This window comes from Myotis nattereri, assembly GCF_964212035.1.
Source record: "Myotis nattereri genome assembly, chromosome: 12".
Lineage (NCBI taxonomy): Eukaryota > Metazoa > Chordata > Mammalia > Chiroptera > Vespertilionidae > Myotis > Myotis nattereri.
In genome coordinates, this window is record NC_138087.1 from 44,742,429 (window position 1) to 44,767,273 (window position 24,845).

General features: G+C 39.5%; 1 protein-coding gene across 3 annotated transcripts in view; it reads right to left on the reverse strand.

The window, feature by feature from the left end:
- Positions 1–649: 649 nt before the first annotated feature.
- Positions 650–24,845, reverse strand: part of PRUNE2 (prune homolog 2 with BCH domain) — a gene marked incomplete at its 5' end in the record, with an annotated part of 212,080 nt that continues 187,884 nt past the window's right edge. For 2 of the 3 annotated variants that reach the window (XM_081102942.1, XM_081102941.1), the window contains 7 exons: positions 650–3,860; positions 8,926–8,973; positions 13,766–13,804; positions 14,336–14,371; positions 17,636–17,734; positions 23,122–23,208; positions 24,574–24,705. In XM_081102942.1, coding sequence (XP_080959068.1) covers positions 3,830–3,860; positions 8,926–8,973; positions 13,766–13,804; positions 14,336–14,371; positions 17,636–17,734; positions 23,122–23,208; positions 24,574–24,705 — 472 coding nt within the window. In that variant the 3' untranslated portion in view covers positions 650–3,829. The remainder of the gene's footprint in view (positions 3,861–8,925; positions 8,974–13,765; positions 13,805–14,335; positions 14,372–17,635; positions 17,735–23,121; positions 23,209–24,573; positions 24,706–24,845) is intronic. The other variant, XM_081102943.1, reaches the window with a different exon arrangement.

Here is a 24,845-nt window from a genome sequence, read left to right on the forward strand (position 1 = left end):
TGGAGAGAGAAACATTGATGAGAGAGAAACACATTGATTGGTTGCCTCCTGCACGAGCCCCGACCAGGGCCTGAGCCAGGCAGGAGCCTGCAACCGAGGTACGTGCCCTTGACCAGAATTGAACCCGGGATCCTTTGGTCTGCAAGCCGATGCTCTATCCACTGAGCCAAACTGGCCAGAGCTGTAGAGCCACTTCTGATTTGGTTACTTTAATTTTCTGCAAAGCAGCTGTACAGATTGATTTATTAATTTGAAAAAACACACCGCAGTGGTAATTTCCAACTCTGGTTTTGCCTTAAGGTTTCTAAAATTTAAAAAAGCTACTTAATGCATTTTAATTTAAAATAAATATATGACATGAAAAGGCAAGGGACAGAAAAAGAAAGTGACAAAATCAAGTAACCATGTAACATAAAGACATTTCCAATGTGAGACGTGGCTCACCCAGAGGATAAACACACATTTTGGAAGCTTCTGTCACTGAGGTATAGAAGGCAAAAGTGAAAAGAATAAAATTTAGATAACAACAAAGCCAAAACTTATACTATCCTCAGTACCAAGTGCCAAGCTGGAGTGATAACCGGATAAGGCTGCCCCACAGTGAGGTTAGAGGAAGATTCTCACCTTCTCAAAGAAAGAGAGCCATAACTTGTGGAATCAATTTTTATTTCTCAGTTATACAGAGAGTCTCTCTCTAAATATATAGTGTTGTTACATATCTTTATATTATTAATTCATACTATTTAAGGATCATTTATTTAATTATTTATCTAAACAAAGTCTAATATATACTTTACTCTGAGCAACCCAATACATGGTAGAAAACCTTTTAAATATATAAAATATTAATTTGTGCACACATAAATGTGTTTAAGGGAGCAAACTACGGAGGCATTGTGATTCAGATGAGCGCTGCAAACACAGTACCATAAATGAATACTTAAAATGGATCTTAATAACACAAAGGCTTGGAGTAGTGACTTCCTCACGCGTTTTGGAGTATGTCTTAAAAGATAACCCCATGAATCATTGTATGGCTTCAATAGCTACTTCAGAGTTTTCTTCTACACCCAGCGGTTCCCCTCACTCCTTGACAGTATCTTCTGGGGGAGACTTTTTGTTCTTTCTCTTAATCAAGGAGCTAAGCAAAGAGCAGTTGCCACTTTGGGAAGTAAATATTTTTGCCCCTTGGTTCCCTTAACTACAAATCTGCAGAACAGTGCAAAACAGTTCCCAGAAGTCAGAACCAAAGCAAGAATGCTCAGAATGCAAGATCTAGATAGCTAATGATGTGAACGTTTACATCTGCATACCTATCTGCTTTAGGGATTAATCCTTCAGGATTCTTCTAGGATTCTATTTATTTGGATTGAATTTACATGGTGGCTTTTCTCTAGCACATGCAATGAAATTAATTTGTCTTTCTAAGATAATAAAGTAGCAAATGCTTAACTATCAGGATGGTTATACAGCCCACAGAACAGCCCAAATAAAATCACTGATTGGAAAAGATGCTTGTAATTTCCGTGTAGGAAGGTTAAACTTCAAACAGAATGCCACCTGAGTAGTCTTCCATGAGAAGGCTGGACCAGTTCAAAGAAAATGTGAATGGTGAGATTGTTGCTACATCTGGCTGAATATAACAAAAGCCCTCTATCAACAACTCTATGTCCGCAGGCTTCACCGTTAAGCTGAACACTGGATTCTTCATTACTCCCTGTGGCTAGGGGGACCATGTAATTCATCTTCCAAAATGGGACATAACTGAGCAAAAGGAAGCATCATTAATAATTATGCCAGGGCAACAATGGTAAGTGGGCGGACAAACCGGAATATTGGGTCACCGTACTTATGTCAACACTAAGTTCTGGGAGAGGCATACTTTGGGCTTCCAAAGGTGGCTCTGGGCTGTGAGAGAAGGCATGCTCTAGGGATTTTCCATAAGACAAGCCAATGTGATGAGGGAGAAGACCCCAAAGAGCACAGTTCAATAAGATACTCAGCTGAGAGAAACCCAGAGGGGAACACATAACTATGGCTTATGGAGGTATGAGAACATATCTGGAAGGGACACCAACATGAAGCAAATGACATCAGTGAAATTCAGTCACCTGTGCAAAGTCCACTTCACAGCATTTCAAAGCTTATGATACCCAGGGCTCCGAGTGTCACGGACAGCTCTCCTGGATGTAGTTTCCACCTTAAGATTATGGAGGAACTCCATTCTCCACTTCATGTTTATTTCTGCTAGCTAATTAGTAATAGGTGATGCTGGAGACTAAGAATAGTTCCCAGAGTGAGAGCAGGACCTCAGCAACACCTGCAAACAGCCCAAAACCTTCTCAGCAGGCTTCACTGAGGGGCATGTAAACACAACCTTTTCAGCTGGCCATGAATTTTTCTGCCAAACTTTATTTTTAAAGAATAAGTTCATTTGAAGCCTTCCTTGTGCATTCTGTTAGAGAAACGAATATCTACATACAAATGGGGTGGGGTGGGGCAAAGGATGTATGTGCTGGAGCAGGGCTCAGCGAACTTTTCTGTAAAGATTGTAAATGTTTTGGGCTTTGTAGACTACAGGGTCCGTTGCAGCTACTCAGCTCTGCTGTTACAGCACGAGTGTAGCTGCAGAGAGTTCATAAATAAATCTGTGTGGCCGTGTTTCAGTAAAACATTATGCATGAACACTGAAAGTTGAATAATTTTCAGGTGTCATAAAAATAGTAAGAAAATGTTTTCAACCGAAAACGTGAAAACCAGTCTTAACTAGAAGGCCAGGTGAAAACAGGCGATGGCTACATTGGGAGGTAGTCATCTTCTGCAAGAGGCCCATAGATTCAAAATCACATTGGTATTTTAAAGGACATATAAAAATTATAAAAGAATATTTTGCAAATGATAGTACATACTCATATTTAATTTTTAAACCTGTGATCAGATTACAGTGTTTCAAAGCAGATTACTTTTTATAAGGTATGAGAGAAATTCAGATAACTGAATGGTACCAAACAATGAATTTCTAAGTGGGCCAGCTTACCCTCAAGTCCTTGGCACTTAAAGTAGAACATCTTGAATTAAGTTTATGACCTGAAGCACAGACAGTCACCAAAAATGTGGACAATGATCCTTGAGTTTCTCAATACAAAAGTCTTCAACATTTACTGGAGAAATGCTTTTTTTTAAAAACAAATTCACAGGAAACATGATGCCCAATTTGATCACTAAAATAAATTTGATGTGAACTAGAAAGCCTGGCGTCCCATTGAGAAGTTAGAGACAATTCATTCATGTGGACAAGAACCAAGCGAATACTTAGTTGAGGGTGGTTTCACTCATTTCTGGTTTCTGGCTGTGTTAAACAAGTTTAGGACTTTAAAAGTGGAGTTACGTGGGGACAACATTTCCAGGGAGAGTTGAGCCCAGGGTATTTTAAACCTAAAACCATCACCACAGAGCTAATCTATGGAAGCAAATCCACTTATAATTAACAGTGAATTGAAGTTACCTTATTGGTCAATACCAGTCTAAGAGATGAAATACCACTGTACCACGGGTAAACAAAATATGAAAATGGAAGGTCCTACTTTCTTGCTAAGGTTCAACTAAAATGTTTGAGGCACATAATTGGCAAAATAGGAAAACACACACAATTTCATAAAACATGTTAAGAGTAAACAAATTCCCTTACTGTTTTTCCCCTTAGAAACTTAGAATGGCACCAGGTAGTGCAAAGGGGAAAAAAGTACCATCAGCCCTGTCTCTTCCAGGTAGATATGTCTCAACAGAACCGCGAAGCAGAAAGGCATCCTCTTCTTCATGCCACGGCCAACTAGGGCTTCTCTTTTAACTTCAGGTCAAGACTTGGAAAAAAAAAAGGAAGAAAAAAATGAGAAACGGAGTGAGAAACAGTCAGCAATGATTGTGGGTGGCATGTGTTTGCTTCTTTTTTCTCAGAGGACTGACTGAAAACACATCATGCAAGTTTATTACACTGAAAAATTGGGTAGAACAAAGGATGGAACCTGTTTATTTTTACAAAACTGTTTCTGGAAGCATTTTACACCTTTTGAAGTGATCGAAGGAGGCAAAAGACTGTGTTAAGCCTTGTTCCTTAAATTGATTACTGTGAAGAATGTTATTGCATTTCAGAAATAAGGGATCTACCGAGTTTTAGTAAATGATTGTTCCTTGTGGGGCAAATACATGACCTGCCTGAAATAAGTAATACGTGATGAGTGATAGTCAGAAAGTATAAACAATGAAACAGCAATGGCAAATAAAAAACAAACACCCAACCCTAACATTTTCTAGTGCCAAAGGATTTGCCTGAAAGGGGTTAGCCTACTTTAATGAGATGGATTCTTACAACCTAAGATAAGCTTGTTTTTAAGAATGTCTAGTGGGTTCCCAAATATCTAGAGAATAAGTCTAAAATGTCCTCGGGCCACTGTGTCTCTCTTTTGCCTCTGAGTGAACATGATGAGAAAAATAAGACATTTTTTAGGGGGAGACCAGTAGTCTGACTCTGTACCTAGTTAATCAGTATCTCTAATGCACATTCCTATTAGCCTATAGTCTAGTCCAGTGATGGCGAACCTATGACACGCGTGTCAGAGGTGACACGCGAACTCATTTTTTTGGTTGATTTTTCTTTGTTAAATGGCATTTAAATATATAAAATAAATATCAAAAATGTAAGTCGTTGTTTTACTATGGTTGCAAATATCAAAAAATTTCTATATGTGACACGGCACCAGAGTTAAGTTAGGGTTTTTCAAAATGCTGACACACCGAGCTCAAAAGGTTCGCCATCACTGGTCACTGGCCCTTCCTTAATTATCTGGTCTTGCAAGACCTGTTTACCTAAATACTCACATTTTACAGAGGCCATAAATCATGAACAATTCACAACCCCCAGAGGGGGTTATCGGCACCAGCACCAGGCCAGGCCTTTAGGTGTGGTCTCTCGGCCCCCACCCCAACACACGGGGCTTTTTGCAAAGCCCGGGAAAGGTCCGGAAGTCTGATCCTTATTTGGGGACAAAGAAACCAAAGGGTATAAAGAGAAAGCTCCCTCCATGTTGGTTTGCTCAGGATTTGGAAACAGGCTCTCCTGAGTCACTGTACGAGTACATCTGGAAATAAGAGGGTTTTTCCTGTATCTCAGAGTACTCCTGTATATTTTTTGGTGGCCTGGTAAATTCTGTAACAAATGTATCATGACTTTCTGATATCTACCAGAGAAGAGAGCTACACTCAGTGAACACGCAGAGGAGGAATTTCAGCCATGAAAAAAGGAAAAAATTCATTTGCTGAAAAGGGCCACTGGGAAATATCGGCAGATTTCACTTAGGTCCACCCTCCTGAGGCAGAAGTGCAAGGGCTACTCTGCTTATGGAATCGGCAGCCCCTGAGCAGTGCTCCTTGTGGCAGCTTTGCAAATAAAGCCATTGGTGATCCACACTGCCTGCTCATCCAGCCTAAGGTAGTGAAGAATCTTTCCTTTGAAACACCCTCAGCAGTTCTACCCCTTATTAGTTATAGGGCCTTGGCCAAGTAACCTACCTTCTCTAAGCTTCCGTTTTTGTATCTGTAAAACAGAACAATCATCTCTCACAGCTTGATTAAGTCTAAAGTGTTTTCAACTGTACACAGTGAACACATAGTAAATGTCTATTAGTAGTACTAGTATAGATTAGTAGTAGTAGTAGCGTGGTGTCTTTGAAATGGGAAAATCATGTTTGCATAATTACTCTACTTATAATAATCTTGTCTCCTGGAGGAGTTTTCGGACCCAGACATGTTAACTGCCAGGGCAGGTCAGGTCATCATGGATATTAATCTCTTTTTTATGCCTTCAAGATCTGACTTGTTTTCTTATCTGCAGAGTTTTACCACGGAGTTCTCCTGTTATCCACTATGACCCCTAGATCTTTTTCTAGCATGCCTTTACAAAACAGGTCCTTCTTGGTCTTGTTTTCAATTCTACTTCCCAGCTGCAGTTATTACCAGAAGTCTGCAGTAAGTTTGATTTGATGATTGGGATTTTATGCTTTCTTCCATGGTGATGATTCAGTTTCTCTCACAGACCAAGAGAATATATATTAAACCAACATTTGGGGCACACTGTCTGAAAAGTGTGAATGTGGGTCAGAATGTTTGAAGTCATCTTGGAAAGTTTAAAGTGCACAGTCACTTTTTTTTCTACCCTCTAGACCCCTGATAAAACAAACAAACAAACAAACAAACAAACAAACAATAAAAAACAAGCCACATATGCTATGGTGCACATTTTTAAACACCTCATTTTTCATACTGACTTTTTTGTAAACCTTCTAGGGCTTAATTTATCCCTTCAGCTTTGGGTAAACAAACAAACAAAAAAACAACCCATTGAAACCTATTTCCCCAGTTTATGGAAGAAGCAAGAGACAGTCAAAAGTGAACGATTTTTAAGTAAATACAGAAAGCCACACTGAAGATTTTTTGAGACAACAGTTACCTTGTAGAGCTAATCAAGCTACCAACAATGCTACTAATTTAAGTCTCCGCAAATAGAAGCACATCCCCTGGATCATATACGCTTTTTTAAAATGTAAAAATATAAAAAGGCATGTTGCAAGTTTTAGGACACGTCTGAATAAATAACTTCCAAACCTAAAAGTGAGGGAGGCAAGCACCTCGGGCTACTTTGAGCAATGGTATGCTTTTTAGAAGACAAAACAAAACAAAACAAATAAAAAAATAACAACAAAGAAAACCCACGTACTTTTAATCAGAATTGAAATATGAAAGGAATATTCCTCACGTTTGGCAAATGGGCATAGTTTTCTATAACTTTCCAGTGAGACTAGCAACCTTCTGACAATTTTCCTATAGGCCATTTTATTTCTAACGTGTTAAATGAGGCTGCTTACAACGTGTCTGACAATATAGTGTTTAATAATAGATAAAAACACTGTGTTTAGGTAGAAAGAGGGGGAAGACAGGCATAGCCTCCCTTCTCGCTCTGAGGGAAATGAGAGGGCACTACAGCGTCAGGACACACTTCATCTTATTCACGGCCTGACTGAGTTCCTTGGAAGAGCCTTTGCCCATTTTGCAGTTTACCCAGTCAGTACTAGAAGGTGTAAAATGCTTCCACACAGGAACCAGAAGGAAAATGAAGCCCCTTATTCTAACACTGAAGAAAGCCAGAAATCCAGGGCTGGAAGTCAGTAGGGAGAATTCTTAGCCACTTTTGCCCCTCATCCCGGATCTCAGTCAGCACCAGGACCACGTGCCTCCCAAGGGCTTGGCAAGAGAGGGCTGAAGAAAGGGGAAGCATGGAGAATAGTTCTGAGAAGCAGGAAGAACATTAGTAATTTGCAGCATCCCTTCCTCTCCCATGTCCAGCCCTGGAACAAACCCAAATAAGAAGCAGTGCTTTGCTCTCTCCCCAACCCCAAAGGGACTATAAACAAATGAGGAACAAAACAGACCAGGTAGACAAAGGAGTGGGTATGCCCGCAGATGTAGCAGCCATAGGCCAGCGAGTGACATTCTGTCCACATAGCTCATTAACTGTGGGTGCAGGACTCTGCTCTGGGGGGCGCTGTTTTGCAGAGAAAGGTCAGATTTGCAAAAAGAATTCTTGTGGGCCAAGGGACAGGTATTTTTCTTTGCAGAATTTCTGTGTGGCAATTAGCTTGAAGCAACTGTCATCATCTCAAAGGTGTGGGACAATGTAAACTTCAAAAAAATAGTTGTGTGATTTCCAAGGTCCCTTGACAGCCTTTGTTCTTGGGTGCTTTTCAGCTGGGACCTTTTCTATGGATTTTTGTGTGCATAAACTTCCTTAAACTGTAAGGTCACCATGGCAACTGGAGAAAGATTGCACTGTGATTCTGTAACTTCCCTTGTGACCTCGAGGGAAAGGAGACCCAAAGAAAACAAAACGTGACAATAGCTAAGACATTTAAATCTGATGTTTGCCCCTCCTTCTGGATTGGGGGGAAGAATGTTAAAATTCTCCACAACTCAAACCAGGTTAGGAGCCCCTGACTGGGTGGCCAGGTTCCCTCTGAGAGCATGTTGGTGACCACGGTTCGTTCCCTGAAGCGGACGAGGCCAATAATGAACTGTTTTCTTAGGCGCCTAATTTTGCCCTCGCTAGTCTTTGGTTAGGTCGGAGGTTGCACACCCATTCCAGCATGAAGACCACTTCCCTTGGATTTCAAAACCACCGTCACTGGAACTGCACTGCAGATTCCAGTCCCAGCGCTGGGCCACTTTACGACTGTAAAACACTGGGCTGGGCAGACAATCTCCCTAGGCTGCTCGTTCCTTACATATAAAATGCACCTCACAGGCATATTCTGAGGATAAAAATCAGCTAGTGTGTGTGAAGCTTTTTATAGAGCCTGACATGTGGTAAGAACTCACTACGGGTTTGATTTCTATCTCTCACAGGACAGGACTAGATGGACTAGATCATTCCTCCAGCCCCATCCAGACTCAACTGCCTCTTGGAATTTTCAAAACAAACAAAAAGTTCTCTCCCATGCATCAAAATATTAAGTTCAAATGGAAGTCCCAACTTTCACTGGTTAAAATAGGTGATGTTAATTCAGAAAGCAGACTTCCGTTCCTCTCACCCAAATGCCCTTACATTTAGCTCTAAATTCATTTTCTCCCAATGTGTGCATTGGAAAAATAGGATGCCACGTCTAAACGTCGGCTGTCTATAAGGAATATAATGGTGACCAATGAGACGGTGTTAAGATGGCCCAGTCCATTTTCAGTTTCTAATGTCAGGAGTGGAGAACATGAACGCTGAACATCTGAACGCGGTTTACCCAGTCCTCAATATATCTGCTTCTTTCAGAGCCCAGCCATACAATACTGCAAGTAACCACAGAGCTGTTACTGACGATGAATTCTTACTCCTTCTCCATAGAAGACAGTTCTGGATCATTGTAAAGGCAGCTAGTTCTGAGTGCAAGGAAAAAACAGGAAGCGGTAAACATTTTCTCCACTGTTACACTTTGCAAGCACAAAAGACTTGGGCATTTTAAACTGCTTAATGTTGTCCCATTGCTAATATTGAACATATCTACACCTGCAATGATGCAACTAAGCTGCGATTCTCTTACTGTTAGTTTCGAAATATAGTAATTGCCCATCATTGAGAAATATATAAAGAGGATTGAAAACTCCAAACACCTCCAAGTGGGCTCTTCTGTTCTTGTCATTTTCCCTCCTGATTTTTCCAATCTAGCTGATTTCGGGAACATATTGCAAATTTTTATTTATAATCCAAATAGTATAATGTTTTATATACAAAGAACAATCCCTCTCAAGCAGCTTAATTTCACTTACATATAACACTTAACTTTCTATTTTCACAAGAATGAGGATTTTCCAAGACACTAAAAGGAAAAATGCTAGTGTCAGCTTTCCTTGTCCTTGTTTCAGGAAAATAATAGGACACTTCCTACCATACAGCTGAGCTGTGTTCAGGTAAGACAAGTGAATCCCAACAATAACCAGAACTGAGTATGTCCAGAAAGAAAAATGTAATCCTATGAAATAATGAAATAAAAGTTGTGTTAGGGTGTATGAATGTGTTTATGCTTTTTTGGTGTAATATTGGCTGCTTTTGATATTTCATATTGGTGCGATTCCTCTGTTAGCAAACTTTAGATTTGCTTTCTATTAATTTCCGATGAAAATTTTTACTTTTTCTCCTCTGTTAACTCTTTTATTGTTGGCAAACAAACACTAGTCACAGGGATTCTGCGATCGTTTTTACATGTGAGAATTCCTTTTATACTGTGAATAATTTCATAAATTTATATATCTATTTGCAAATAAGAGGCATGGTTATCAATGTTAAAGCCCGAAGGCTATTTCTCCCTGGGAAGGGCAGAGGGCTCCCCCACCCCCGCACTTCCCCCCGTCCCCCCCCCCCCCCCCCCCCCCGTCTCCCCATCCTTCTCTCTGATCATCTGGTATTTTCATGGAGTATATTTAGCAACTCTAGTGAACAAGGACAGTCAGGCAAGTGTTGACAGTGTGCTAGAAAAACCTAGCAAAGCTGGACTGGAATCAAGGAAGGGCAATCCTCCAAAGCCAGCTTTTCTGGTTTTTAACTTCGCATACTTCTTCCAAAGAAAACAGCAATTTGCCATCCAGTAGATATTGTCACTCTAAAGGCAGCAGGTGGATTTTGCACCATTTTCAACCTAAGAATGGCTCCCCTATATATAATGTAACTTTCAAAAGTATTTTTTTTTCTGTATAGATGTAAAGTTTTTTAAAAATATAAGGCAGGCTGAGGAAATCACCTTCTGAAAGGCAGTGAGAGGTGCTGGTGGCGGTGTGTGTATGTGGAGAGAGAATGAATGTTTGAAAACACAGGTGGGAGTAAAGCAAAACAACAGACAGGTAGGTTTTGTTCCCTGGCAGGGTATATGGTTTGCCTTTGGTTAGAGCCAGCCTGCAGCTTTCCAATAAAGGTCATGTAGAAAGTCAGGGTGCATTTGTCTGTCAATAGAAAGAACCTGGGATATCTGGCTTCTACAGGCTCATCACAGATCTGCAGTGACTGTGTTTGCTGAACCCCAAATCATCATGCACAGTCTGTCCAAGGATCTGGGGGTCACCTCAGAGGCTGAAAAGTTGTTGAGAAGATGTAGTTGGTTTGACAGAATGCTAGGATACAGAGGCATTTCAATCATCGGTGGGATCAACAGAGTAAAATTCTTTCTCCTTGCACATTTTCAAATGTGCAAATATATTTCAATTTCTCATAACATGTAATGTCACCATCAAAAGAAGGAGGGTCAATTGGAGGAGAATTCAGATAGGTGGCTTAGCCACTGATTCCAAAGTCAGAGCATAGAGCCCCCTAAGACAAATCTAATTATATTTATGTGGCCAATTACTTTAAGGCGGTGATTCTCAAAGCAAGGTCCTGAGACCAGCATCAATGGGAACTATTAGAAATACAGGCTCTCGGGGCTGCTAAATCGGAAACTTTGCTGGGAGGCCCAGGATGCAGTGTTTTAGCAAGTGCTTTAGGTTATTCTGAGGCACAATAATACTGCTCCACAGCAACAATCTTAATCTTCTGAATATTCATCAATTTATGCAGCAAAAATTTACTGAGCATCTACTATGTACTGGGGATGAGCTTGGTGCTTCTTTTAGGAAGGAGATCAAGACATCTCAGCATGACCTGAGACTATTTAGAAACTTGGGGAGACCAGGGGTTGGGCACAGAAAAGAGAACAAAAGGAAGGGGTTGAGAGAAAAAAAGAAAGCTACACAACTAAACCAAATATGATAACTGTTTCTCAATGGTAGCTATGCAGGAAGAGTAAAAATATGGATGGGGGGAAAAGTCTACTGAAAGAGGCAAGATTATATGGTACTAATGAAAAAACATGGCAATCTGACTTTCTAATGGGTTTGGCTGGAAAATCATTGATGTCAGTTCCCCCCATTTTTTGTCTTGGAAAAAACTTTCTAATTTCATAAATATGTTATCCTTAAAAAAAAAAAAAAAAAAGAATCTTAGCCCAACCAGTGTGGCTCAGTGCTGACTGTTGACCTATGAACCAGGAGGTCATGGTTTAATTCCTGGTCAGGGCACATGCCTGGATTGTGGGCTCAATCCCCAGTGGAGGGTGTGTAGGAGGCAGGTGACCAATGATTCTACTCAGCATTGATGTTTCTATCTCTCTCTCCCTCTCCCTTCCTCTCTGAAATCAATAAAAATATATATATTTTAAAAAAGAATCTTGCCCTGACTGGTTTGGCTCAGTGGATAGAGCGTCGGCCTATGGACCAAAGGGTCCCAGGTTCGATTCTGGTCAAGGGCATGTACCGTGGTTGCGGGCATATCCCCAGTGGGGGGTGTGCAAGAGGCAGCTAATCGATGTTTCTCTCTCATTGATGTTTCTAACTCTCTATCCCTCTCCCTTCCTCTCTGTAAAAAATCAATAAAATATATTTTTTTTAAAAAGAATCTTAACGAGAAACTCATTACTTTTTCTCTCTCTGGGGAATCTCATGTCACAGTGCAATTTGAGTACCAATGAATGCTTTACATTACACCAACATTTGGTTCCTTGATTCCTAATATCTTCCCTCCACGACTTCTTGTTTTTAATAGTTGAGTTAGAGCCTAAGAAGAATTTTTTAGAGTAAAAATTTACATAATTTTGAGTATTGTTAGTTTAACTGGGTGTTAGTTATGTTAAAAGAAAACTAGAGGATAGAAATATTGTACCAGTAAACTACCCTAATGCTAAACTTTCTAAAGCAAAAAACTTTCCTTGAATTTTTAACCCAAAAGATTCACACTAGAAGGAAATAATTCTATAGATTATGTGCAATAAAAATGGGCCATAGGAAAAAAAAATCTAAATGGATTGTTTGTATGAGGAATTGGCATTTACATCTCTGCAGAAAAATGCCACTAATTAAGATCTTATTTATACAGGATTTGTAGCTGTTTGCACATTGTCCAGATTTCCTGCATTTGCAATGTCTGTTAAAATGGGAGCTGGTCATAAAAATTAACAGTGTAAGCTACATTTGAAATGGAGAAATACAGCAAACATGCCAAATAGTACTTGTCTCCATTTAACATATAGTGTCGGAAAAATTATTTGTAATTTGGAAATAAAAAAAGGAAATTACTGGATATTCTTTCAAAGCAGTGCTGAGTGGACTGAAGGACTATTTTACAACTCTTAGGACCAGAGGTTCACTTTTAGATTTTTGTTGAGCAGAGATGCAAATAATGTTGTCCAGCATTCTAGTAAAAGATAACCCTAAGGTTGTTTATTGCCCTGCTGAACATGAATAAGTTTTGTACCTAAACCAACAATCTTAGCCTAACATTCCTTCCTAAATTGCCTATTGATCTCTAGCTTCAGAAATGCTCTTTGAACTGGTTTTAACACCTTACTTGTTCCTTCATTAAGTAATTAGTTAAATAAAATCACTGGCATGAATTCATTTTATATTTGCGTTAAAGTTATGATTTTGCCTTTTTGAAAATTATACTTTAACAATAGTGAGCAATGTTTTTTTTTTTTTTCTATTTAGCCAAACAGCTCAAAAGCTGTTGATTAAGCAATATTTCCAAGTCACTAAATAAGGTGTTGAAAAATAGTATTGGAAAGTCATTAAATTGGTTCTACAAAAATAATTTCCACTTGCATCATTTCTCTCCATTAGTAAGGTTTTGTTGCCCCAATATAACATCCAGATGATCATTATAGTATATGTGTTATATATACACTAGAGGCCCAATGCACAAAATTCGTGCAAGAGTAGGCCTGCTGGGACGGGCTTCCCTCTGGCACCTGGGACCCGGGCTTCCCTCACAGCCCCAGCTTTGTCAGGAAGGTCATCCGGAAGGACGTCTGGACTAATTAGCATATTACGCTTTTATTATTATAGTGTGTGTGTGTGTGTGTGTGTGTACCTGTGATGTATTCTTTTGCTGTGGTGCATAAAATTGCATGTGCATTTAAAAAAATTAGACAACAGTAACAAATACGTTCTTCAAGATAACCCAAGATTCTGGGGGAAATGGGCTATAGGACAAATAACTGCAACTGCGTCTATCACAGACAAAGGGAACTTCTAAACAGCAGCATTATTATCAGGATGCAAAAAATACAACACCCGCATGCAGGCTCTCCCAACTCATTCCTGAAATGCAAGCCAACACCACGCCAGCTGCTGAATGAAAACCAAGTCTTACTTAGTTGCTTCTGATGCTTCCCTCAGTTCTTCATCCAGTCTGCATGAGCAAAAAGCATCAATGTAGAAAACAAAACAAAGAAAAAAAGCAAGCAGAGCGTGAGACAGTCACCCAGCAAAGCAGAGCCAAACGTAAGTGGAGTGGATTAGCTTTCAAAAACCATCCTGTGGAGCCCTGAGAGACAATCCTTCAATTAAATACGGAGTCATTTCCTCCCATTCAGTGTTTACATATGTTTACTTTGCAAAATACTTCATAATGGTGAATATGAAAGTTGCAAGGAGATCGGAAACATGCTGGCTGAAAAAAGCTGAAAACATCCACATCAGCCTGTTGAATAGTTCAAGTTCGCTTGCAGCTTGGGCCACGTCAGGGATGTATCTGTTTAGTAGGTTTCAGTTGCAAATGAGGTTGACCTCAACAGCTTTACACACAAGACAAAGACCGAGAACGGTATACACAAGGGGCTGGGGCAAGGGCTCTGGTAGCATGTTGAGGTCACCCACGAATAAGACAATGGTGCGCACACACAGAGGGGCCAACATGGCTTGTAGATCAAGAGATTTTTACCTCACACTTCTCTTATGAGATTTCTCTTCATCGTACCTTATGAGATAAAAAATGGATGCAATGAGGAAAATGAGCCAACGGATGAAAATGAAAAGACAGGTCAATGTTTTAAAGAACAGTCAGAACAGGAGAGGAAAAAGCCTACCCAAATAGTAATCCCATTGCATTTTGGGAGAAATCTTATTTTAATTAGATATAACCAATGATTTAGGATTTCTAATGTTAGACAGCCAATCCTCATTATTTGCAGATTTTGTTTGCAAATTCACCTACTTGCTAACCTTTGTTTGCAACCCCCAACTCAAGACCTGTGGCACTTTACATGATCACTTGTGGATGGCCTTAGAGCGGCAGGAAATGTGCGCCACCTGATGTGCACTTGCCCAGCTGCTGTGGCAGGTGAGGCTCTGCCTTCTTGTTTTAGCTCTCATGCTGTAAACACGTGTCCGTTTTGCCATCTATTAAGTGCCATGGTTTGGGGTTTTTTCGTTTGTTTTGCTTTTTGTTGGTATTTTGACATTTAAAATGGCCCCCAAACCTAGTGATAAAATGCTGTGTAGTGATCTCAAGCACAAGAAGGCTGGTTTGTACCTTATGGGGAATATATGTGTGTTAGATAAACTTTGTTCTATAGTGTTGTTGGCCATGAGTTCAATAATAATGAATCAGCAATATATATCTAGCAAGGTATCTTTAAACAGAAACACATAAAACAAGGCTATATATTAATTGGTTGACGAAAATGTGACCAGAGGCTCAAAGGAACCTAACCCTGTACTTCCTCTAGGAACAACAGTTTAGTATTTGCTCTTTGGTGTTCTAGAACATCACCCCAGCAAATAACAAGAATTGACTATAATCAGTGACTAGAAGTTTGATTCCAGATTAGGCAAGTGTTTCTTTCATTTAAGCCCTTTGATGACAAGCTCCATCCCAGCTGAATATTGCGGCTGGGATTGGTTGAGATCAGATACTCTGAATGTTACACAGTGATAGGACGGAGCTATGGCTTGTATCGATTTGAAAATGGCATAACATGAAAATGAAGCAATGAAGGCCAGTAACAAAAATGGCAGAAAAGCCGACCAGAGGAGACGGGTTATGGAAGACAGGAGATAACATGGATACATGAGGAGGACATGAGTGGTTGTAAATTTCTTTCTTCAGAAGAAAATCTTTCCAAATGAAACCCTTCCTCCTGAAGTGACTTTTTAATGGAGCCCTTGGAAACGAATGTGTGTAGATGAATGAAAAGGGCATGTTTAACTTTTCAACTAAAGTTTCTCACATGACAGTGAGTCTCTAAAAGCAACATGATTATAATAAATAACATTCTGGGTCACCAACTCTGTGCCAGGAGATTTTCTGAATGCTTTGTGTACTATGTTTTCATTCGGTCCTCAGGGCCATCCCATGACCTGAGCCTCACTTCTCCAGTACACGGAGGCTGAGGCTGAGGCTGAGACACAGAGAGTTTTCATATGTTGCTTGAAGTCTCAGAGACACTTAGAGCCAGTAAGGAAAATTCACATCTAATACTAAGCTTCCAAAGCTCATTCTCTCATCTTTTTCCAATAGCCAACCTATAGAAGCATTACCTTATTTGCCTAGAGCAGTGATGGCGAACCTTTTGAGCTCGGCGTATCAGCATTTTGAAAAACCCTACCTTAACTCTGGTGCCGTGTCACATATAGAAAATTTTTTGATATTTGCAACCATAGTAAAACAAAGACTTATATTTTTGATATTTATTTTATATATTCAAATGCCATTTAACAAAGAAAAAATCAACCAAAAAAATGAGTTCACGTGTTACCTCTGACACGCATGTCATAGGTTCGCCATCACTGGCCTAGAGTGTGGACAATGCTCACTTCCACTTGTCCTTGTCATTTTTACAAATAGAGACAGTATTTTAGGAGGTGAGTGCTCCAGTACTTTCTTTTAATTTAAAGAGTAGGAGTTGATTTTTGAGATGGGGCGCACCATTTTGAAGCAGCAGGCCAGAGCTGTGAGGTGTGCTGGTTGTGGGAACCTTAGAAGCTAAAGAAGATGAGAGCCATTGCTGGGACTTTACGAACACTCTGCTTGATTCAGCTGAGCCAACTGCCACTCTAAGCCCAGTCAGTACCCTGGGTTCTTGCCTGATGCTGGGATGTAGGGAAAGCAAAGGCATCTACTGCTGAGCTTTGACTTTGGATGGATACATTAAAGGAGGAGAAGGAAACTACTCGGAAAGGGCTCAGGAACTCGGCTGCCAGCCAAACCTATTCTAGTTCCATCTTTCCTTGTTCCTACTTATTCTTTGCATGAGCAACTTCTCTTTACTGACGTGTCTTCCCATATCTGTGAATGATATAGAGTGCAGTTGGCATAGAAACACACTAAATGAGAATCCTTCCCTTTCAGTTTCTATGCCTTTTTTTTTTTTTAAATGAGGACTATTTATTTTTATGGGGGTGCCCAGATTGGAAGGTTCATTTTCTTATCCATCTTCTGAAGAAAGATGGGGTATCCTTGTCTGTTTTCTTTGAGCTGATGGTTACCTTCCTCTCAATTCGATTCAAATAAAAAACGAGGGAATTAGACACAGTGAAACAAAACACGACCCACAGAAAGCAATGGTTCTTTGCAACCATGAAACAAGAGGAGTATTCACTCTCCTGTATCTGTGTTTTTAAGTTCCAGCTCCAAGTGGTTGTTTAGTTAACTCATACTCCTATTTTTGTAGCACAATCCTGTGGCCTTCGGCATCAGCGCTGGTGCCTTCATTACCCTGTGCTGAGTAAGGAACTGTCCCTAACTGCCACTCACCACTCAGCCTTATTTTCACCTGAAGGGAACCATGAAGGAAAAGGATTCAGAAGAAAACAGAGAAAGGTTACTTCCCCTCCACCCTCTTTCCCTAGGGTCATGCAGACAAATAACTTTATATAAGGCGATAAAGAAATCCGTGCTATGCTCACGCCCAATTGTGTCTGTGTGGAGTGGGAGACACAAGTAACAGAGGTGCTGACTGTGTTAAATTTATGCTTTCTCCAAAATGATAGTAAAATTCAGAGTGAAAATGAGCACTAGTCAATACTTCCAAAGAAAGATTATGTGAAAAAGTATCTAAAAGAACAGAACAGTAATCTTGAGTTCTAAGATATATATATATTTTACTGGAGAATATTTAATATTTCTTTTAACCATAAGATAATGCCATTTCCCCACTACTGAAGAAATGAGTTGTTTTCCAATCTCCTTTTCCAAGCATGCAATATTTCTTACCAAATCTTCAGAACCATCAGGACTTACTTGATGATGCTCTCTGGAATCTGGATGCAATCCATTGGGATCAGCCCACTGAGCTCTGATAAGCTGCTGACATATTTAATTTTACTGCTGAATTTTGAACTAAAAAAAAGGAAGGAAAGAAAAATCTATGAGTAGTTGCTCCTTCGTCCTTCTTGAAAATCCTGATATACTTAATACCTTGTCCCAGCACTCTCTTGAGCAGAAAGGATACATTATCTGAGTAGTTACTATGTGCCAGAGACTAAGTGGTTTATATAAATTATCTCATTTATTTCTTAGTACAGGCTAGTGCAGTAGGCACTCTTATTATTCTCTTTTTAAAGATAAGGTAACCGAGACACAGGGAGTTAAGTACCCACCATCAGTAAGTGGCAAAGCCTGGATTTATACTCTGGACCACACATCACATGACCTCCTGTGGTTCCTGCCACTCTGCACTGTCACTGGTTATGGTTTGCTTGTTTGTTCATTTGTTTTTAACAAACAAAAATCTTGTCATTTTATTATTCTTTTTTTTTTTAGTTTTAGTTACATTTTAAATATTTTTAAAATTTTTCTGTAAAGTTTTAGTCTGAGAGTTCATTCCAGATGAACCAAAGTTAAAAACCGGTTCCAATGATTGGGTTTCAATTACAAACCACTTCCATCCAAATGATTAGATGTTTTATAAGAATGCATGTCTCTATTACTGGTGTAATTGCAAACTAATTTTAAAAATGCATTATTATTCCACTTGAAAGGGAACTTGATCAAGCATTGAATTTTCTCAGATGGTTTCAAATGAAAAGGTCCTCCCAGTCTATTGGGATTGTGCTGAGCTGTCCGCCAACGGTACGTCCTTCTGTTTCAACTACTGTGCATTCTAGCAGGAAGCTTCTCAAGGTCATGCCTCTATAGATCTATCTTTCCATTTTACTTGCAGTTTTGACCCCGGGTCACTGGCTGTGCCTTGTGAGCAACTTCCTCCCTGTACAGTCACTTCTAGCCCTCCTGATGAGTCTTGGGTGAACGCACACTGCCAATGATATGCTACTCTGGACCTCCTCCTTCCTCCAGATTATTTGCCAGACTCAGGTTTTGATAAAAGACAGAGTGAATGGAGTGAGTGGGAGGAAGTAGGCACGCAAGGGGAAACCTCCATCTCCGGTGTTACGTTCGCTGGAATGTACAGTTCTCTAAACATGCCACCTCCTCTCCTTCTTGGTATATTTGTACCTGCTATTTCCTCTACCTGGTTTTAGTGAGCCAATCCTATTAGTTTGTCAAAATTCACCTTGCCCAGCCAGTCTGGCTCAGTGGTTGGGTGTCAACCTATGAACCAGGAGATCATGTTTTGATTCCCGGTCAGGACACATGCCCGGGGTTGCGGGCTGGATCCCCAGTGTGGGGTGAGCAGGAAGCAGCCAGCCAATCAATGATTTTCTCTCATCATTGATGTTTCTCTCTCTCTCTCCCTCTCCCTTTCTCTCTGAAATCAAGAAGAATGTATTCTTTAAAAAAACTCACCTTGAAGGCTCATTCTTCTGGAAAGCTCCTCTCTCAATGCAACTCTCAGCCTTCTCCACCTTTGATCCCAGAACTCCCCCTCACCTTGAGTCATCACCCCGCATTGTGCTTTAATTGTACTCTGCTTTCTAATTGTTTATTGTATGCCTTTGCCTGCTTTGCCCTCTTTAAGGACAGCAACCGAGCTATTTAATTCATCAGTCTCCAGCACCCAGCCCAGTGCTTGGCACAACAGGCTATTCATTTTTGAAAAGGAATGTGTCATATACCTCTCTCATAGTAGTCACTTTTAGCATTTTACTTGCAGTTTTGACCCTGGGTCACTGGCTATGCCTTGTGAGCAACCTTCCTCTCCATACAGTCACTTCTAGCCCTGCTAAGACTTGGGTGAACACACACTACCAACAACCTATAAAATGGACCCCAAATACATTTAAGTGGCCTCTTCTTTTGGGTGTAAAAGTTGGTTACACTGATGTGAATTGATTCAGAAGGGGGACATTAAAAGAGAGTCTTACATGATGGAACTGTAAATACAATGTGTAAGTACAAATGTGTGGTCTTCAGAATTAGGCAGATAACTGGGTTCAAAGCCTGAGTTTCACTTACATGTTACTTTCGACCTGGGGTTGACAAACTGCAGCCCACAGGCCACAGTCAACTTGTTAACTGCTTTTTACAGTTCTTGAGCTAAGAATGGGTTTTATATTTTTTAAATGGTAGGAAAAAAATATCAAAAACAAGAATAATTTGTGATGTAAAATATTTAGAAAATTCAATTTCAGTATTCATAAATCAAGTTTTACTGAAACACAGCTGTCCTTATTGTTTATGTATTGTCTGTGGCTGCTTCTGCCCCACAATGGTGGAGTTGGGTACTTGTGACTGAGACGATACTGCCCACAAAACCTACAATATTTACTATCTGATCCCTTACACCGTGGGTTTGCTGGCTCCTGCTTTAGACAATTCATTTGGCCTCACTGATTCTCAGGGTTTTTTCCTGTATCATGAAAATAGTAAATAGTACTTCCTTCAGAAGACTGTCATGAGGATGAAATGAAATAATGCACGTAAGCATCAATAAATGTAAGGCATTATTATATGTAACTTACCACAACACTATTTGCTATTTTTGTTGTTGTAATTATTACTGTATTGAAACTACCTTCAATAAATGTTGAATTTTAACAATTTTCAATATTTTTATTGTAATAAACATTTTGTGATTTATCAACAAGAAACATTTGTTTTGTAAAGATTGAATTATTAAAAAAATCATCAAGTCCATATCAGTTCTAATGTTTACTTTTTACACATTAAACTTTTTATAAGCTATTCACTGTACATGAATTCCTACTCCTTGTCAAAGGATTTTCTGCTATTATTAAAATAAATGTTTCTTTGTATACTTTAAATATTTCATGTTATTTTTAAGGCAATTTGACATGGCATAGCAAAGAGCTAACCTTGTCAGAGGAAAATTAAATTGAATCATGCCACTCAATTGTCGTAAGTAGAAAATGGGAATGTTAAATAATTATAAGTGAACATTGAGCAAAAAAGGTAGAATTTGGAAGGCACAGTAAAATTTATGTTAAAAAAAGGGGGAGGGAATTTTAATCTCAATTTTTTTTCTCCAGAAGTAAGGTTAGCAGAATTTTGCTTAGGGATTCATCAATAACTCTGAGGTAGAAAAATGTCAGTTTATCTAATCTGTATCCTGATGTTAGACAACACTTTATTTTACTATATATATATATATATAGTCACCAGATTATTTATTCACTTGATTCTTAGATTCACTTGTTGATAGATGCATGTTTGTTGTTCATAATGTGTATCTTTACCTTTTTCTTCTTCTTCCTCTTCTTAAAGGATACCTTTCAGCATTTCATATAATACTGGTTTGGTGGTGATGAACTCCTTTAGCTTTTCCTTATCTGTGAAGCTCTTTATCTGACCTTCAGTTCTGAATGATAGCTTTGCTGGATAAAGTAATCTTGGCTGTAGGTTCTTGGTATTCATCACTTTGAATATTTCTTGCCACTCCCTTCTGGCCTGCAAAGTTTCTGTTGAGAAATCAGCTGACAGTCGTATGGGTATTCCCTTGTAGGTAACTGAGTTTCTTTCTCTTGCTGCTTTTAAGATTCTCTCTTTGTCTTTTGCTCTTGGCATTTTAATTATGATGTGTCTTGGTGTGGTCCTCTTTGGATTCCTTTTGTTTGGGGTTCTCTGCGCTTCCTGGACCTGTAAGTCTATTTCTCTCACCAGGTGGGGGAAGTTTTCTGTCATTATTTCTTCAAATATGTTTCCAATATCTTGCTCTCTCTCATCTTCTGGCACCCCTATAATTCTGATGTTGGTACACTTGAAGCTGTCCCAGAGGCTCCTTACACTATCTTCGTATTTTTGGATTCTTTTTTCATTTTTCTTTTCCGGTTGGGTGTTTTTTGCTTCTTCACATTTCGAATCTTTGACTTGATTCTTGCGCTCCTCTGGTCTGCTGTTGGGTGTCTGTATAATATTCTTTATTTCAGTCAGTGTATGCTTAATTTCTAGTTGGTTCATTATCACAACATCGAGGGTCTCATTAGATTTCTTGAGGATCTCACTACATTTATCGGCAGCTTCTAGACAGTTCTTGAGAGACCTTAAAAGTGTGGTTCTGAACTCTATATCCTCCATGGACAATTTTGTCCTGTTTCTTTGTCTCCACATTTTTTATGCTTTCTTGGTGCACCCCCTAGTGGTCTTTGTGCGCAGTCTTGTTGTAGTTAAGCCTAATTGTTGTCGACAATACCGGGGGTGATTTGACCTCCAGGCTAACTGGCTATGAGAGTCTGCTGTGTCTGCAGTGGGAGAGCTTCTGTGCTGGATCTCTAGGGCGGTGCTAATCTAGCATTTGCCTGAGGCTATTCCGCAAATGGCTCTGGGCAGGGCTTGGGCGGGGTGGGTCCGCGGGGATCTACAAGGCGGGCCGAAGCGAGCAGTAATGGCTGCTCTCAGTTCCGTCCCTAGGGGCTCTGCCTCACAGAGTCCCAGCAACCGCTGCAAACCTCGGAGAGAAAGCTGCCTTCGAGTTCCGACCGAAGCCAGACAGTCCCTCTTCTCCCGTTTGAGTCTGGGTCCCTAGAGACTCGCCTGGATCTGGAGCTCAGAGTCTGAAACTCCCTCCCGATTGAAAACAATAACCGCGCCCTCCGCCGCCAGCCCACTCCGTGTGCACTCCGCACCTCAGTATTTCACTTCAGCACTGCGCCTCCTCTGAGTCTGGGTATGATCTATTTTATTACATTTTTAAAGTTCTCTAGAAAATGCATACTATCCCCTTCATTTAACTGTTCCAGGTCTTTCTATATTATGACATCTGTCTTACTTTTCTGTGCATTCCCAAAATGTAAGGGTATATAGCATGTGGGACAACATAAATGATGAAAAAATATTCACTGAATTGAACCAAAAGGAAACTGAGAATCCTAATGGGAGATTTAAAACAGCTGTCAGCAAGGCTACCCAGACTCTTTACCTAACTTTGGTGACCCACATGATATTTGTTCAACAAAAATAGAACAATTAAGATAAGACATGGCTCTTGCTTCCGTCCTTGGTTTTTGTCTTTATTTTCTATTGTCATGTTACTCTGTCTTTTCTATTCTCTTTACCATATATCACCTTAAAAGTATTGTCTATTCCTTTGTGTAAGGTGGCATGGAAACCCACCCTGTCATCTTTTATATTTACAGCAACCCACATAGAGATCATGCTTTATAATAATTGGCGGTGAAACAATCATTATGAAATAATGCTCACTCTTAATTAGTGTCTCTCACTGGATAGTCTAATGTATCTTTCCAGGAAAGGCAGAGGCAAATATCTCCCTAAATACCCTCTTAGTTTATGAATTCTTGTTTATAGGTCAATTAATTTTAAAAAATCTACTAATAATGCTTTTACTTTTACTATAATAATAATCAAACCTTATAAAAGGTCGTGTCACTGCAAGGAGTGTTCTGATGAACCAAGATGGATGAACAATGATGAATGATTTCAAATTCTTCCGCAACCTAGTTTGAAAAAGGAAAAACAATTACTCATAACCCATTTTTAGTGGGAATTAAAAAAGAAAGCATTTGCCGAAATCGGTTTGGCTCAGTGGATAGAGCGTTGGCCTGCGGACTGAAGGGTCCCAGGTTCGATTCCAGTCAAGGGCATGTACCTTGGTTGTGGGCACATCCCCAGTGGGGAGTGTGCAGGAGGCAGCTGGTCGATGTTTCTCTCTCATCGATGTTTCTAACTCTCTATCCCTCTCCTTTCCTCTCTGTAAAAACTCAATAAAATATATTAAAAAAAAAAAAAAGAAAGCATGTTCCCAAATAAGAATATATACACAGAGTTCTAGGCAAGTTGCTATTACCAATAGGGAAAGTATAGAATAGTCATAATTCATAAAAAATGCTTTTTGATATGTAATTTGAAACTTTTGTGATCCAAGCATTATTTTCTCAGAATAAATATAAACTTAAGTGGTTGTATTCACAGAGTCTATAAATCTATAACCATCATGGCATATTTTTGCTTAACAATGCTTTTCATTTTTGTCAGCATTATCCTTACTATTTTGAAAAGTACACTTTTACAAGCAACTTAATTTATTTGATCTCTGAACCTTGGTGTCTTTTTACATATAGTGAAAACAGAAACCATATATCAAGTGGTTGTTTGGCCTGCAGGTTGCCATTTTAATATTCTTGATTTTCAGGCACATTTTTCAGCGTTAGTAATGGTACTTTATGAATGTTTGGATCATTAAACGAATTTTAGTTACTGTAACAGGGCATGCATGTGCTGTTATGTAAGGAGCTACATCTAAGTGGATGCCACACCCATCATAGATATCATAAACTGGTATGTTTATTATGACAGTTTCCCTGTACATGGCAGTAATGTGTTTTGTTCTATTAAAACCAGTACGAATGAAAGTAAAGTATCTTGAAGAAGGGGCACCCAAAGGCACCTTATGGGCTAGTGGTTAACATGAATTAACAGTGAATTCTGAAATAAGAGCTCAACATTTTTCAAAATCACAATAAACCTAATGCACATTAATAGCATCAAGATCACATGGCACCAGTAGAGAATTGTAGATGCTGGTTTAGCAGCTCAAATTGCGCCTCGATGTGGCAATAACATGCAGAGTTTAAAGCACAGTTTGGTCATTAGATCTGACACTACAACATTTAACAAAATCGGGGGAGGATTTGCTTGGGGCACCAAGTGACACTTTGATTAATATGTTATCATTTATTATCTCAACTCTGCATAATTCAATGTTCCTAAAATATAACTGCATTTTGGTAGACTAAGAGGGAGTCAGAAATAGGAATTATTGAGAAAGTAAAACTAGGGATTAAATAATGGAGCCCACCTACCGTCTGTCAATCATCTGGTAGCATTTCTTCATCCAGCCCAGCCCTGGCATCTTCCGTCTTGGGGTTGCACCATTCAAGTACACAATCATATAATCTTCAGCTACCATCAACTCTAAAGTACTTATTACATATCTGATCACAGGAAGGAAGAGGAGTGTTTTCAGTTCCCACATGAAATACTTCATCTTGTCTACACCATCATTAGATAACATTTAAATGACAGGGTGTATAACGTTTGAGAATGGTTGTGCATATTACCTCTTCACCTGGAG